The sequence below is a fragment of the Solanum dulcamara genome, chromosome 4, assembly GCF_947179165.1.
Source record: "Solanum dulcamara chromosome 4, daSolDulc1.2, whole genome shotgun sequence".
Taxonomy (NCBI): Eukaryota; Viridiplantae; Streptophyta; class Magnoliopsida; order Solanales; family Solanaceae; genus Solanum; species Solanum dulcamara.
The window spans coordinates 21,377,313-21,392,049 of NC_077240.1; the positions used below are offsets into that span (position 1 = coordinate 21,377,313).

At 31.6% G+C, this 14,737-nt stretch overlaps 2 protein-coding genes across 2 annotated transcripts; one reads left to right on the forward strand and one right to left on the reverse strand.

The window, feature by feature from the left end:
* Positions 1–6,541: 6,541 nt before the first annotated feature.
* LOC129886906 (protein VACUOLELESS GAMETOPHYTES-like) lies at positions 6,542–7,358 on the reverse strand. Its single transcript, XM_055961803.1, has one exon. The coding sequence runs from the start codon at positions 7,232–7,234 to the stop codon at positions 6,656–6,658; it is 579 nt and encodes a 192-aa protein (XP_055817778.1). The 5' UTR covers positions 7,235–7,358; the 3' UTR covers positions 6,542–6,655.
* A 3,266-nt stretch (positions 7,359–10,624) lies between these two features.
* Positions 10,625–12,688, forward strand: LOC129886904 (protein VACUOLELESS GAMETOPHYTES). The gene is made up of 2 exons (XM_055961802.1): positions 10,625–11,371; positions 11,991–12,688. Exons 1-2 carry the CDS (start codon positions 10,744–10,746, stop codon positions 12,512–12,514), a joined length of 1,152 nt encoding a protein of 383 aa, XP_055817777.1. The 5' UTR covers positions 10,625–10,743; the 3' UTR covers positions 12,515–12,688.
* The last annotated feature ends 2,049 nt before the right edge of the window (positions 12,689–14,737 follow it).

Consider the following 14,737-nt stretch of genomic DNA (forward strand, 5'->3'; position numbering starts at 1 on the left):
TTAAAAATTGGCAAATTTTCGCATATAGTCACTCAAAAACATTTTAATTATGTTTTATAGCTATAATTTGGTAATTATAATTCGTAGCTATAATTATAGCAGCATTTGTATACGTTTATAGAATTCGCTATACAATTCGTAGTTTTTGTATAAGGTTTGTATATTCCACTATACAATTCATGCACAGTGTTTGTATAATTCGCTATACAACTTGTAGTGTTTGTATATTTCGCTATACAATTCGATTCGCGCACAGTGTTTGTATAAATCGCGCGAATTATACAAAATTCAACTGTATAATCGTGCGAATTATATAAAACTCAAACTGTAATTACAGCTAGATGTTTGCCACGAGCCATAATTAATTTAAACTATAGTTATCTTAGTTAATTAACTTGTATATATGTTTGCTTATCCACGTAATTTTTCCTTAAAAATTAGATAATTTACTCACGCTTCGTGCGATCATAAATGGCTTTATTAAGATTGCAATTGATCCTATCCTAATATTCAAATATTAAAAGTAATGAAAAGGTAAATTCTTGTTAAAACTAAAAACAATTAGAATATTTTTCTAAAATAAATTAGACGATTTAATAATATTACATACATCAAGAACCTGAATAAGTTATAAACCCTTTGATCAAGAATCGATCTTTTGATCCTTCTCAAGCCTAGTCTCCTCACTTTATCTTTTACATATTTTTTTATCGTAATATTTGTTCCTTGATGTAGTTGGCTTCTCTAAATCCTACGATCTTTCAAATAACAACCAAAGCATTACTTTCTCTATTTTGTATACACGAAAAGTAAAAAAAGTATTCAATTTGATGGCATAAAATATACTTGTTTTCAAGCCTGTAGCAGTAAGTTTTCCTACTCTTTTATGATGTTGTCCATAAACATTCGTACATGTGCCATAACAAATCTTTCTATGATGGCAGTAAATTTTATTTTACACTACCCTATGGTTAGATGATCATATAATCTATTCATTTTTTAGGAGATTTTGTCCATTGAATAATAGGACAACCTATCATAGTTAACTAGTTCGATAAAGTAAAAAATATATATATTACAATTAACTACAACTAAGTGATAATAGTGTATGCTCAAACATACGTCACGCATTCATTAATTAATTGGTATAAATACTTGGTGTTGCTAGAGAAAGAAAGAGTTATAAATAGAATAATCGTGTAATATTCACATAATCGAATGCACCGTAATGCATTAGAACAACGTTTTTGAAATGGATAAGAAAGTTGTACATGCAGGGAATCTGAATGTAGCAAAACAACTAAAATACATGTTATCTCTTCTTATAACAATAACAAGGAAATCATTGCACTAAGCTCCTAATTGTATTAAACAAAAAAAAAAAAAAAGGCAGCCCGGTGCACTAAAGCTCCCGCTATGCGCGGGGTCCGGGGAAGGGCCTGACCACAAGGGTTTATTGTACGCAGCCTTGCCTTGCATTTCTGCCAGAGGCTGTTTCCAAGGCTTGAACCCGTGACCTCCTGGTCACATGGCAGCAACTTTACCAGTTACTCCAAGGCTCCCCTTCAATAGTAGTAATATACTCAACATGAGCAACTTGTCAGGACAGCAAGCTACTATTTTTCTAGCTCATTTTTTTTTATAAATTCAACTTGACTTGTATCTAAACTTAGGAAAGGGTTATCCAATTTAAATCCGTCCTGTTTAGACAGAGTGAAACCATGAAGCACTTTTTTACTTAATAGAATGAAATGCTACCTATGCCTAGATCATGGACAACATGTCTCCTTGTAGAACTCTTCCTTATTAGGTACAAGTATCCATTCGGTGTTAACAATGATGTGTAAAATTACATGGCATTTGAATCCATTTATGTGTAAAACAAGTAATGTGAAAGTCGCAAATGCAATAACATAACATATGTACCGGCTAAACATAAAATTTAAAAATAGCTAACATATCATGAAGTTGTCTCACTCACTCGAACGAAAATTAGCCGATCTTATTTGTAACGATTGTCAAATTCAAAATTTAACTTATACAACATTATGAAACGTGATGGCAAAAATAAAACAATGCGTGGTTATAGACTATGACCTCGATATCAAAAGTTGATCACATAGACTTCCAAAATTTCACTTTTAATGGAACAGAAAATATGTCTCAAAAGAATTGGTACCTTTATCTTAAGATGTGTAAGTGTTAAGATACATATATGTTTGCTTCTCAGAGAATACACTTTAACAATCACCGAAAATTGATTTTAAAAATTCAACGATAGAATAGAGAATCCTGTATGAGAGTGATACAGGATAACACGGTTGTTGTGTTAAATATGCACATCAGCACTTGATTGCTATTCTACCAGGTTAATCTTATAGAGTTGTTGTATTTGAAAGAACAAATTAAAGTGCATAAAAATGAATGTAGAAAAATAAGGTGGGGAAGACCTAAACTTTGAGAGTATAGATAAATATAAATCCTGACTTTTGAGGGTGCTACGTAGGCGGGCAGTTATATATACTTCATCTTTTTCATTATTCAAAATTGCTCTTGTGCCGATTGCACAAACACATCAATTCTGTTGAACGCAAAACAACACACAAACAATTTAGCTATAGCGACCCCTCTGATAGTTATGGCAAGAAATTTTGTGTAGTAACTTAAAAATTTCAGGCTAGGCCAGTCTCAAACTAAATCTGAGTAAGGTGAGGTCTAAAGCAATTCGAGAACGGATTGGGATTAACATCTAAGTGTGGATTGGATTTTCTATTAGCTAAGGTAGTAAGGAGTCCGTAGGACTTTTCGGGTAAGTAAAACTCTCGATATCGAATTTGGCGTGAAAGAGAGTTTAGCACGTCAAGATTCGAGGGTGTATTGCCAAATGAGGACTTTTGGGAGGATTTTTGAGTTTCGATCTCCGTGCAAGCTGCTTTAGACGGATAAGTCAGAATTTGGTGCAGAAAAGTCTCAAAACTGCCTATTAATCTGCAATTTCATTTTGGGGAAGTGCAGAGGCGACCTGGGAATTTTTCACCTGTTTTTCATCATTTTCTTCAGTAAAGTAAGATTAATTACTCCCCTAACTTGTAATTCTATTCTTAAGTCTTAGAATCTATAGTGATACTCTTATGGGAGGGTTTTGACTTGAATTAATGGTGGAAAAAACCCTGATTTGGGTAGAATGATCTTGAAATTGGCCTACAGTCAGGATTAAGCTATAATTCAGGTTTAGTAAGGTCATTGTTCATTGATTATGCTATTTTGTAATTATTTTAGACTAAAACAAGCCAAGATTCATAACAAGGGGAAAACTCAGGTTCAGCAGAGTTTCCAAAGCTTGATTCGAGTTAGGTGATAATAGTTTATTTTTCAAGTTATGTGATGTGTGGATATTAACTGCTTTATAGTATTACTTGTGCAATGTATGTGGGGAATATATAAGGATTGAATGTGAAATGACATCATGTTTATAATCTCATATAATGAACCTGTTTAATTTACTAGTGGCTTTAAGTATGGTTATTTCATTGTGATTGTAATTGTGTATGCGGTTTGTGAATAACGGTTGGCTCAGGTACCACGCCTGGTGCGGAATTATTAATGGTTGGCTCGGGTATCACGCTTGGTATGGAATTATTAAGGTTGGCTCGAGTACCACGCCTGATATAGGAATATCATTGGTTGAGTCGCGTACCACGCTGGTACAGGTTTTGGCATGTTTTCTTGTGTATGTTTATTGGTTTCTTGAGAGAACCGAATTTGTTTGTGATCATGTGGGGCATATTTCATATGTTTGTTAAGTCAAAATTTTTGATTGGATTCTATTTTTGTTGTGACTTGTTGATATATATGTGTTGGCTTGTGTTACTATATTTGGTTTCATGTTTACATTCATATCTTTGGAACTAGCCGATGATCCTATCAGTACACTATGATTGTGTGTTGATACTGCACTTGTTTTTTCTTCGTTGAGTACAGGGCATATTCAGGCTGTTGTTATGAGAATACAATTGTAAGATGCGCGACATTTGAATTCAATGGTGAGTTAATTCTTCCGAGTTGTCATGGGTTCCTCTTTATCTCTTTGTCCATCTTTTCGAACTCAAACATTTTTAGACTATTAGATTTTATGTTTCCTGTTTGGGGTTGCATACCCTACTCTTGACTTATTAGATGTTTTGGTACTATGACTCTTATTTTCTAGGGGATTTATTCCGCAAGATGTCATGATAATTGATTGGGTTTATGGGAACTTAATTTTCCGTTGTTTTAAAGTGTCTCCTTAGTGTTCTATTTAATGAGTTGCTACTTAAATATGGCTTAATGGATTAGTGATTGGGTTGGTAGTTGGTTCTCCCACCATATGATTAGTGTGGGTGACATTCACGTCGATCTGAATTGTGACATTAGCTGGCATGCAATTTACAAAGTTTTGAATCCCAAAAATCTTCAATAACCAAAGCATAAATTAGAATGTTATAAAAAATAAAAATAAAAATCAAAGTAAATACGAATCAACCCAAACACATTCAGTCACTTTGATAGTAAAATCATCAAAATCAAAGTCTCAGAAGAAAAGGAATAGAACTTAGAAGGTGAAAATAACCCAACCTTCAAAATTGTTAACTTGCGGCGATTCTTAAGATGCTAATAAAATCTGCAATTATCACAAAATATTTATCACTTTTCAAATTCATTTTGCCTATACAAAGAGAGAGAGAAAAAAACAGAATATTTGGATCAAAAATTTCTAAAGAAATACACTTTTTAGTTCTTGATCAAAATAAAAAAAAAAAAATTTACTAACTTCAAAATCAACTAATTCAATGTCAATTTAGCCACGCATGTTACAATTTTGACAGTTTGTTGATGTATTTTTGACTACTAACACAATCAATATTGAATTATAAATCAAATAAAGAAAAGAGTTTATGTGTGATTGGTCAGATCAATAATTAGTGTCACACAACAAATGTGACTGCTATTAGGGATCTAGCATCTGTTTTTCAAAGGGTAAATAAAGTGAGATTAGAGCAACAAACGTGACTATCCTTAGGGCGTTAACATATGTTATTGAGAAAGTGAATAAAGTTAGAGTGAGTTAAGTGTTTTTTACAACACATACAACTACGACAAACACTCTAGATATCTAAAGTAAGAGGGACGTGTGGATCCCTCCTTGGCATCCTTTTTGCCTTCAGGCTTTTTCATAGTAACACACCAACATAGTGTAATAACTGAAGCATAATAAATACATATAATTATGACATACAACACTCCAACAACGCGAATACTCATTAATCTCTTGAGACTATTTACTTCAAGTCTAACCTATTCTAATAGAGGTTGCTTGATGAATTTTCCAAGATCATCGTTTTCCTCTAGATATTTATCAATCCCCTGTGCGAGAAGTACACCACAGACGTGCATTCTCAAATTGATTACCGAGAGCAACTTGATCAGTGAGTAATTGAAGTAATACAATTCCATAGGCGAAGACATCTCTTCCATGGGATGACACTAAGGAAAGTCAAAGTAGAAAACACAAAAAGTAATATTAGCGAGGAAAAAATAATTAGATATTTCTTTGACAATCATAAACCAACATCTTTCTAATGATTTAAGAAGTTGATGTTTGAGAATTTCATTAGGATTAGTGAAGACGACTGATCCTTACTCATAATTTTAATCTGATCCCTTTGTAAACAATGAATAATTAATTTATAGAGCTTTTCTTTTTCTTTTTTTGGAAAAAAAATGTATCTATACATTACATTACCATAAGACCTTTTATAATTGTGGATTGCCCATTCTATCACACTGATTATTGATATAAGCATATTATTTGTTTTGGTGCCAACATTTTTGTCCATGCAATATATTTTTCAACCCAAAAGCATGTTAGATTGGAGGTTAATGTTGATAGGAAAATATAGATATGTTTAGAGGGATATAAGGTGCAACTAGTGCTGGGGCAACATGTCCACGCTAGAAAGTTTTGAGTCCTTGATTTCTTTTCTTTTTTGAGTTGTACATATCCACTTGGTAAATAAAATATTCTACTTATCATAAAAAATAATAGAAGGTTAATGTATATATCATCTTTTAATTCCATCTCTTTTTATAATATATTGTATCCATTAACTGTCTATTAAGATTTGAACACTGTAAAAAAAATGACCTCTTCATTGTAATTTGAAGAGTTAATGATCAAAAACACACCTAAAGATCCCGTTTTTTTTTTGTTTTCATACCTGACTATTAAATATGTGAGTTTTCTATTTAAACTATCACCAATTATTTATCAATCTTAACTATCAATTGTTTATATTTTCTATATGAACCATAATTTCCAACCCACTTCAACTTCATAATCATTAGGCGCCACAACTCTTGGGTGACATACGTCTTAATTGTAAATAAATATACATATTTAATCGCTATAAATCCAACCAAGAAAAAAAACAAGAAAAGTTCAAAAATGATGGCAAATATGTAGAATCAAACAAATGACAACTTGGCAAACATCGTAAAACATAGTTGAAACGGCAGATTAATTAACATCAAAAGGCATCTCTCGAGGAGTATTGAATTTCCACAATAAACATTTTATTATTTTTCTCTTAAATTTACACTTAAGAGAAGAGAAATTTTAAATTTCTAAAACTTGAATTTCTTGAGTAGACACACAATCCAAATGTGCACCACATTTACAAGCCAAACAACAATAAAACCAACAACTCTTCTCAACTCCTCTTTTACAAACATAACACATCACATCCACTTCCACCTCCTTACCTAAAAACAAGTTACTACTATTATAACACAACGTAAGAGGATGTTGATGATCTTCCCTTTCTTCGATCTCAGGCAACGAAGCACACTCCACGTGAAGATCAAACTTACACTTATCACAATGAAACGAAAACGCGTGACCCGAATTCCCACATGCATCACACGTGAATTCCCTATCGTCGTAAGGAGGGGAAAAACGGAGACTTAAAGTGTGTTTCGGGTGAGACTTGTGTTTAATTTGCCTAGGCAAATCGAAACAAAAGTCGTGGAGTATGAAGTCGCAATTTATTTTTGTGCACGTGTAGGCAGACCCACCGGAGAGATTGTGCTCACAGGCGGAGCAGATGACTTGATCTTCTTCATCGAGGATATCGGAGATCTTTAATGGGTGGCGATGACTGAAATGGGTGAATTCTTCCATCGGAGGAATTTCCATTGTGTGATCTGATTACAAAGTCAAACGTTCACGTTGTGTATTTATAATAGGGGAGAATTGCATTTTTTGTCCCTTAGTTATTAACATGTTGGCAAGTTTGGTCCTTGAGATACTAGAATAAATATGTGTTGCCTTTAATTAATGTATTTGTGCGCTTTTAGCCTTTCCACAAACATATTTTTGTTAAATTAATAAGTCTTTTAAATGGAAAATAATATGAATGAAGCACCTTTCATGTTTTATTAATTTTTTTTAGGCGAGATCTGTGTCGCGTAACTTCCTAATATAACTTCTTTTTTACATCAAGTAAAAGCTTGAACTTGAGACTTCTGGTTAATAATAGAAGAATCTTATTCATCTCATTATAATCCTTATTGATATATTTTATGTTACTATAAGAAAATAATTAATGCTAGTACTTTCATTTATTATTTTTAGGTTGGAGCCTTGAAAACTTCTTTGGGGAGACGTCATACAACTCTATTAATTGAAGGTTGTATATACTTAGATATTGTAATAGGGGTCAAACTAAAACAATTTAACAATTAAGGGACCAAAATTAATGATATTTTTAAATTAAATTCATTTTTTCCAACTTGCCCTTTTTACAAGGAAGTGGCATAATTAAGATCCGACTCCTTGTGCACTTCTGTGAAGGTGACAGCTTCGTTTGCTAATTAGGTCAAGCTTATGCCTAGTGGAAAGTTTCTTAAAGTTTGAAATAATTAACCTTTTATTATTCTTATAAAACTTATTATGCTTGAAAAATATTTAAATTAAGTTTGTATGTCTCATATTGGAAACGGCTCGTTCGATTTTAATTCAGTTTGTCTTCTTTTAGCTAGAGAAGTTGAAAAGTATTTCGAATTTGACTATTTCTTTTCAGTTTGATATATTTATTAATTTTTGTACCAAGATAATTCCAGGTTCAAGAGATCAAAAAGTTAACCCAAAAGATGATTTAATTTGGATTTTGGTAAGACAATAAAATCTAAGAGAAACATTGTTTTAGGTATGATACTAAATTAGAGAGGTTTAGAATATTGCTTGGAAATGATCAATATATATATATATCAATCGATACAGGTCGGAAGTGTAGTTATCTTTATCTAAATAAATGATGGAGTGATAACGATGGTGAATATGACCTTGAGAAGCGCATTCACTACCTAAATAATTGATACAATTGAGGCCAAATCTAGATAAGTTTGTTCTTTGACTTAATAAACTGCAAATGTGGAAGTCTTTGTCTTCGAATTTATTAAGTCTATGCTCAGATAAGCCTTGAAAATAGGGTGTATTTATAAACATCAAAATTTCTGTGGGACTCTACGAAACAAATTCAATTTCAGTTAGGGTTCTCGGAGGCTAATCCTAGTCTACCCTAAACCCTAATCCCTAATTCATGCTTATATAAAGGGTAATATGTTCTCTTAAAGAGGCATCTAGAATATTCCAAAAACTCTCGGATATTCATAAAGAGATCGAGACTTTGAATATTCTATAAACTCTCACTCCTAAAAAACTGAAATTGTCGCATTTTGCTCATAGCTAATAGTAATTTGTCGCCGATTTATCGCCAAATAGGATTAGTGACAGATTTTGTTGTTTAGCTATAAAATTTGTCTCTCGCTAAATCTAATTTATTTTAGTAGTGTCTTGGGATATTCTAAAGAGATCAAGATATGCCAGACTTTTCTTGATAATCAAATACTTCAAATAGATCCACAAATCATTTCATGGAGATCAAGTCCAAATCATCCTAGTTTGAGAAACACACCACTAACGGCCCTCGAATCACGAAAAATCTTAGAAGAGAAGAATCAAGGATAAACAGATTTGTACCCACAATGTTTATCAATTTATGTTTTTCATATTTTATTTGTGATTACAATGTATTTTCTATCACTATAAATTTTATTTCAAATAAGGACAAAGGCAATTTTTACTCCGAGTGTGTTTAAACGAAGGAAAATGATTTTCTAGAACATATTTTTTCTGGAAAACAAGTACCTTTCTTACTTATTTTATAGTGTTTGGTAAGTAATATAAGTAAGCAAATATTATCTCAAGAACATTTATATGTTAACTAGCAAAACATTATGGAGGCAGGATGTGATGCGAAGTGGAGGTTCAGGGGTGGTCGGAGTTGAGGGCTGGAGAGATTGGATGAGTGGGGAGGAGATAATAAACTTGGAATGCTACTTATCCAAGTTGTGTTTCCTAATTTTCTCTATTTTTAAGAAACTTGTTTTCCTAGAGAAAATGTATTTCAAATACATTGACCAACCACCAAACATAGGAAAATTGAAAAATATTTTTCAGAATATGTTTTCCTCCCTACCAAACACAAGTCATCTTTTGAATTTAACGGCCAACATTTCGTTAGTTATGCAAGAAAAATGATAACAATCATATCGCAGAGTGAATGTCCATTTAAATACACAATTTATTAAATAATTAAGTTTGTAATTGGATAAGCTTGTAATTGAATAAGCTTGCAACAAATAAACAACTTGCAAATAGTTTACACAACGGCTTTTGTTCTTCTATAAATAGAAGGTCAATTCAGTTCATTTGTTCATCAGTTTGAAGTTGAATAATATATCAGACTCTCTATATATATACTTTTCTTTGGTGTTTTTATTTTATAGTTTCTATTTTATAAAATATTATCAACATATTGTCATTATTTTTTCATTTACATCTTTTGGATGTGGGCCTATTCCGAACTCTATCAATACGAGATATACACTAAATTGTTTTTTTTTCTTTTTACCTTAAAACAATGCGCACCCTAAATATGACTAGTCTTTTTGCAAGTACTCTTGAAAGGTCTATATCCCTTGCCGAATTTGTGGAATTTGAAATATAACAATGACATGATTTATCACACAAAAACCTTTGGGGATTCAGCTTTCAATGTCCCAAGATGAAAATACTCTTGCTATCTTGTCCATTTCAACTCATTGCTTTCTTTTATCAAATTAAGTTCCCAATTATTTTATACACCAAGTGCTCACTATGTACAAAAAATAAAAATAAAAACTGTAATTATATCACTCTTAAGCTTTGGTTCTAGTTTGATGTGCAACTGCTCGAGATAGCTAATTCAACTCTTCATGTTTTATTGAAATTGAAAAGACATCCTAAATTTTAAATTAATATACACACTTTATCATTAATTATATTCCGTCAACCCTAATTATAATTTCTAAAAGTCTACAAAGCACGTTCCTTCATGAATTCATTATCACTTTTTTCCTCCTCAAACCGCGTTAAATCACTAAAATGGACTTTGACTTTGTTACTATTCATATTCTCACCCATCACCCCCTATTCTGCCCCTTGTCTTTCCTTATTTAGTGAACAAATCTTGCATAAGTGAATGTAAACACATCATTGAATGTTGCGATTTACTAAGAAAAATTAAGTTATATGTACTGATGATTCAATTTACTAAAATTGGTTGATTTAAAGATTGAGAGAGATTATAGAGATTGCTAAAGATGGGGAAGGTGAAGTTAGAACCTCAACCATCCAATAACACAATGAACCATTTTAGTCATCCTGAACACCCTTTAGAGCTAATTACTCATCAAAACTTTTCCTCATCACAGCTATGTTCAGGGTGCAAAATTCAAGCCATTGGATCAGTCTACAGTTGCAAATCTTGCAATTTTTTCCTCCACATTGAATGTTCCCAAATGCCACAACAAATCAATCATCCATTTGACAAAGAACACACTTTCACTCTCCTCCCAAAGCCAATTTACCCTGAAGGAAATTTTCGGTGTGATGCGTGTGGGGAAACAGGGGATGGTTTTTCTTATCACTGCAAATCTTGTGGCACTGACCTTCACATACTCTGTGCAGTTCTCCCACAATGTGTCACTCATTGGTCTCATCATCACCAGCTTGAAATTCAATTTTCATCTCCTTACACCGGTAATTCATTCCGTTGTGATATTTGCAAGAATATTGGAGCCAATCAATGGCTCTATAGATGTCATTCTTGTGGTTTTGATGCTCATTTGAATTGTACAAAGTTGCAAAGTCCACCATATCAAAATCATTTCCAGCCGATACCAACAAGTAGTACTAATTCTAGATCTGCTCCTCAGCATCATTCTGCAGGTAAAAATTTATCTTCACCAAGTGTTTCCACCCACTTATACTAACATACTTCAGATTTCGAAAGTCAAACTTTATTATTTTCATTGTTCATTCGGGCATATAGTTTTTAATATTCTTAAAAAAATAATTTACATATTTAAAAATTTCTTAAAAAATTGTTGTATGGAATGTTAGTAGGCATTAGAGGTTGTCTCGCTCATCTTCCCTCACTAGTAACAATTACACAAGGAGTTTCCTTTCATTTGATGTATACTATTACATGTTATTTCTTTCACTTTAATTATCGTATTATTTTATTAGTTATATTTTTTTTTTCAACATGCAAACATGTTCTCTATAATATTTCGACATGACTTATTACTCTTGTAACTAATTTTTTTTTTCTTGAGCTGAAGGTCTAACATCAAAAAAATTCTACTTACACTATCATTTTCAAGCCACATTTGTGGAATTACAACATAACTATAGTCACAAGAATTAACAATTTAATATATTTAAAAAGCATACGAATAAATTATGATTAAAAAGAGTATTTGACTCCTGAAATCATGTTTCCGTATAAATTGGGACAAAGAAAACAATAATTGACTACTGTTGAGTGATACATTTAAGCCTGCAGGGGTAGATCATATGAATCAGGGGATGAATAACGAAATATCGTCCCTGGAAACTCTGCGAAAGCAAAGAGAAGATGAGGATAAATTGATGTCGGAAATGATCATGGGCGCCGTTTCTCATGAGAATCAACGATTAAACCAACTCATTGATGTAGGCTTAGGTCGTACCAATCAAGGGATTAACAACGGAACTGCTGCTGCACCGCAATTTGGGGCAAGTCAGAACTACGAAATGTCGCTCCCTGAAATTCTGCGAAAGCAAAGAGAAGATGAGGATAAAATGATGGCAGAAATGATCACGGGTGCTACTTATCGGCAGAATCAACAACTAAGCCATCTCATAGCTGCTAGTTCTAGGCATAACCAAGCAATAAACCAGCAATTCAACCAAACACTTATGAATTATGGCTCTGCTGCTGCGGGACAAGGAGGAGGAATCCCAAATTTATACCAAAATTCTATGGGTGCTGGTGGATTTAATAGTGCTTTCGGTTTGAGTGCATTATTTGGAAACCTTAAATTCTGAAAGTTATTTCAGAATTCTCACATGAAAAAACAGTCAAAATAATCTTATTTTTTTTGGTTAATTATTTGCTTTGTTTGTGCATCTACAATGTAATTTTATTTTGTAATTGGTTGTTGTTAGTTTTTAAGTTATTGTTGATTTGAATAATGGAAGATGCACTAAAAATTTACTTTAGTTATTAACCTGTCATGTTTTGCTTTCTGTATTAAGATGCACTAAAAATTTGAGATTTCTTATTCTTGGCTTAAGTTTAATATTCAGTTCGGTTGAAAAAAAATTCTTTGATTTAACCGGAAAAAAAAAGGTTTGATAGAATCTAATTATTTTTTACCTAAACCGATTTAGTCCATCGATTTTATCTTATTATATTTAAGGAAACATATTGGTATCAAACCGATTGAGTATCTTAGAAAATATATTCCGTGCAAAATTGAGCTAAAAATAAAGGACATTCATTGGTTTCGTGTAAAAATGAATTTTTAAAAAATAATAAACTGAGTCAGTTTCTATTCGATTTTTCGACCGACTCAATCCAGGGGCGGCTCTAAGGCTTGCCCAGTGAGGCCATTGCCTTAGGCCCAAAAAAATTGGAGGCCCCAAATTTACTTAAATTATTATTAATAATAATAATTTAATTATACTTCATATAATTTATATATAATAAAATTGTTACAATATATTTTTTATTATTATTTGTTTGAAGTTATTTTATACCAATAAGTTTATAAATTATGATAATTTTCTTTCCTCATTAATTGATATTTGTTTCACCCTTCAATTTTAATTTTTATCCTTTTTATATAGGAATTAAGTTATATACATCGACAACATAATGAATTCCTTTTTCAATTTCCTTTGAAACTGATGCACCAATTTTGTTTTTGTTTTAATTCAACATATTATATTAATCTCTTATAATTTATTTTAGATATTCATCAATAAGTGCTACTTTATAGAATGAATTAATATTATAATTTCAATTGATCAGAAATTGAATTTGATCTGAAGATGTATATATTTTTTGACATATTCATGTTCAAAACTCATCTATTAAGTTATGTATTCTATTTTTTTTTCTTGTTTGTGATGGCTGATGATAGCTAAATCTAATTTTCAACTTGAGTTTTTGGACCTTAACATCGATAATCCACCACTTTATTGTTTGCGTTCTTTCCAAGTTTTTTTTTATGTGAAATTTGCTATTCTGTCTTAAATGATTAAACTATTCTTTAGTAAAAAAAAAATTGTTAGTGTACAAATTTTATAAAATATATTTAAGGGCCTCTTAATATGATTTTTGTCTTAGGCCACTGACTTAGTCCCTCGGTTTTGTCCCTATTTTTAATAGTGTACAAGAATCTATGTATTATTTTATGCTAGATAAAATATAGAACAAGAATACAATGATTAACAATAATACATGGATTGAAACTACTAAATGACCAAAATAACCCTCACGTGTTAATCAATTTCTTTTAGAAATTAACATAACACATATCTTAAATTATATACACTATACAAAAAATAATGCTCATATTACAATTCTTTTCTCGAATCCATGCATTATTAATTCGTGCATTACAATCTTTATATAATTTAATCCCCTACATTACAATCTTTGCATCATTAATACCATCATATCATGTCTCTCAACCAAATGACCAAATGACCCTGTATTTCCTATATCAAGTATCTACCCCCACCCCCACCCCTCCATTGGTAAAATAAAAGAAGAGAAATAAATGAAATAAGAGAACAAAATGAATTAGAGAAATTTCAAATAATTGAGGGTTATTGCGCATCTTAGAAGATGTTGAAAATGTCATAAGCAATCATGGTTAGCTTACTTGACCATGGTTGAACCTTTATCTCCAAATCTTGACCTAGCCAAATTTGTATCTTAATAATTGTAATGATATATCAATAATAGGATATCGTTCATGCTTACTAGTTGCCCAATATTCCATAAAGTCCAAATTCAACGTGGTTTTGACAAATCATTGTTGGACAGTTTTATCTTTTTTATATCATTAAAGATTAGCAGAAAAATTATCCATCTCCTTTGCAAAATAGAAATAGAAAAAAACTTCACTTATATACGACAGACAACTATTTATAAGAGTGTAATTTTGATAAATTTAAAATTGTTAGTACCGTGGAAAAAAACCTCTAACAAAATACAGAAATAAAATAAAATAACTACAAATGTGAGAAAATAAATCA

What these genes read in the sequence shown, in the direction of transcription:
- LOC129886904 (XM_055961802.1), top strand. Translation starts at nt 10,744, where the DNA reads ATGGGGAAGGTGAAGTTAGAACCTCAACCATCCAATAACACAATGAAC. An exon ending in TCCTCAGCATCATTCTGCAG is followed by an intron (nt 11,372 to 11,990) that starts GTAAAAATTTAT and finishes TTAAGCCTGCAG; the next exon opens with GGGTAGATCATATGAATCAG.
- LOC129886906 (XM_055961803.1), bottom strand. Translation starts at nt 7,234, where the DNA reads ATGGAAATTCCTCCGATGGAAGAATTCACCCATTTCAGTCATCGCCAC.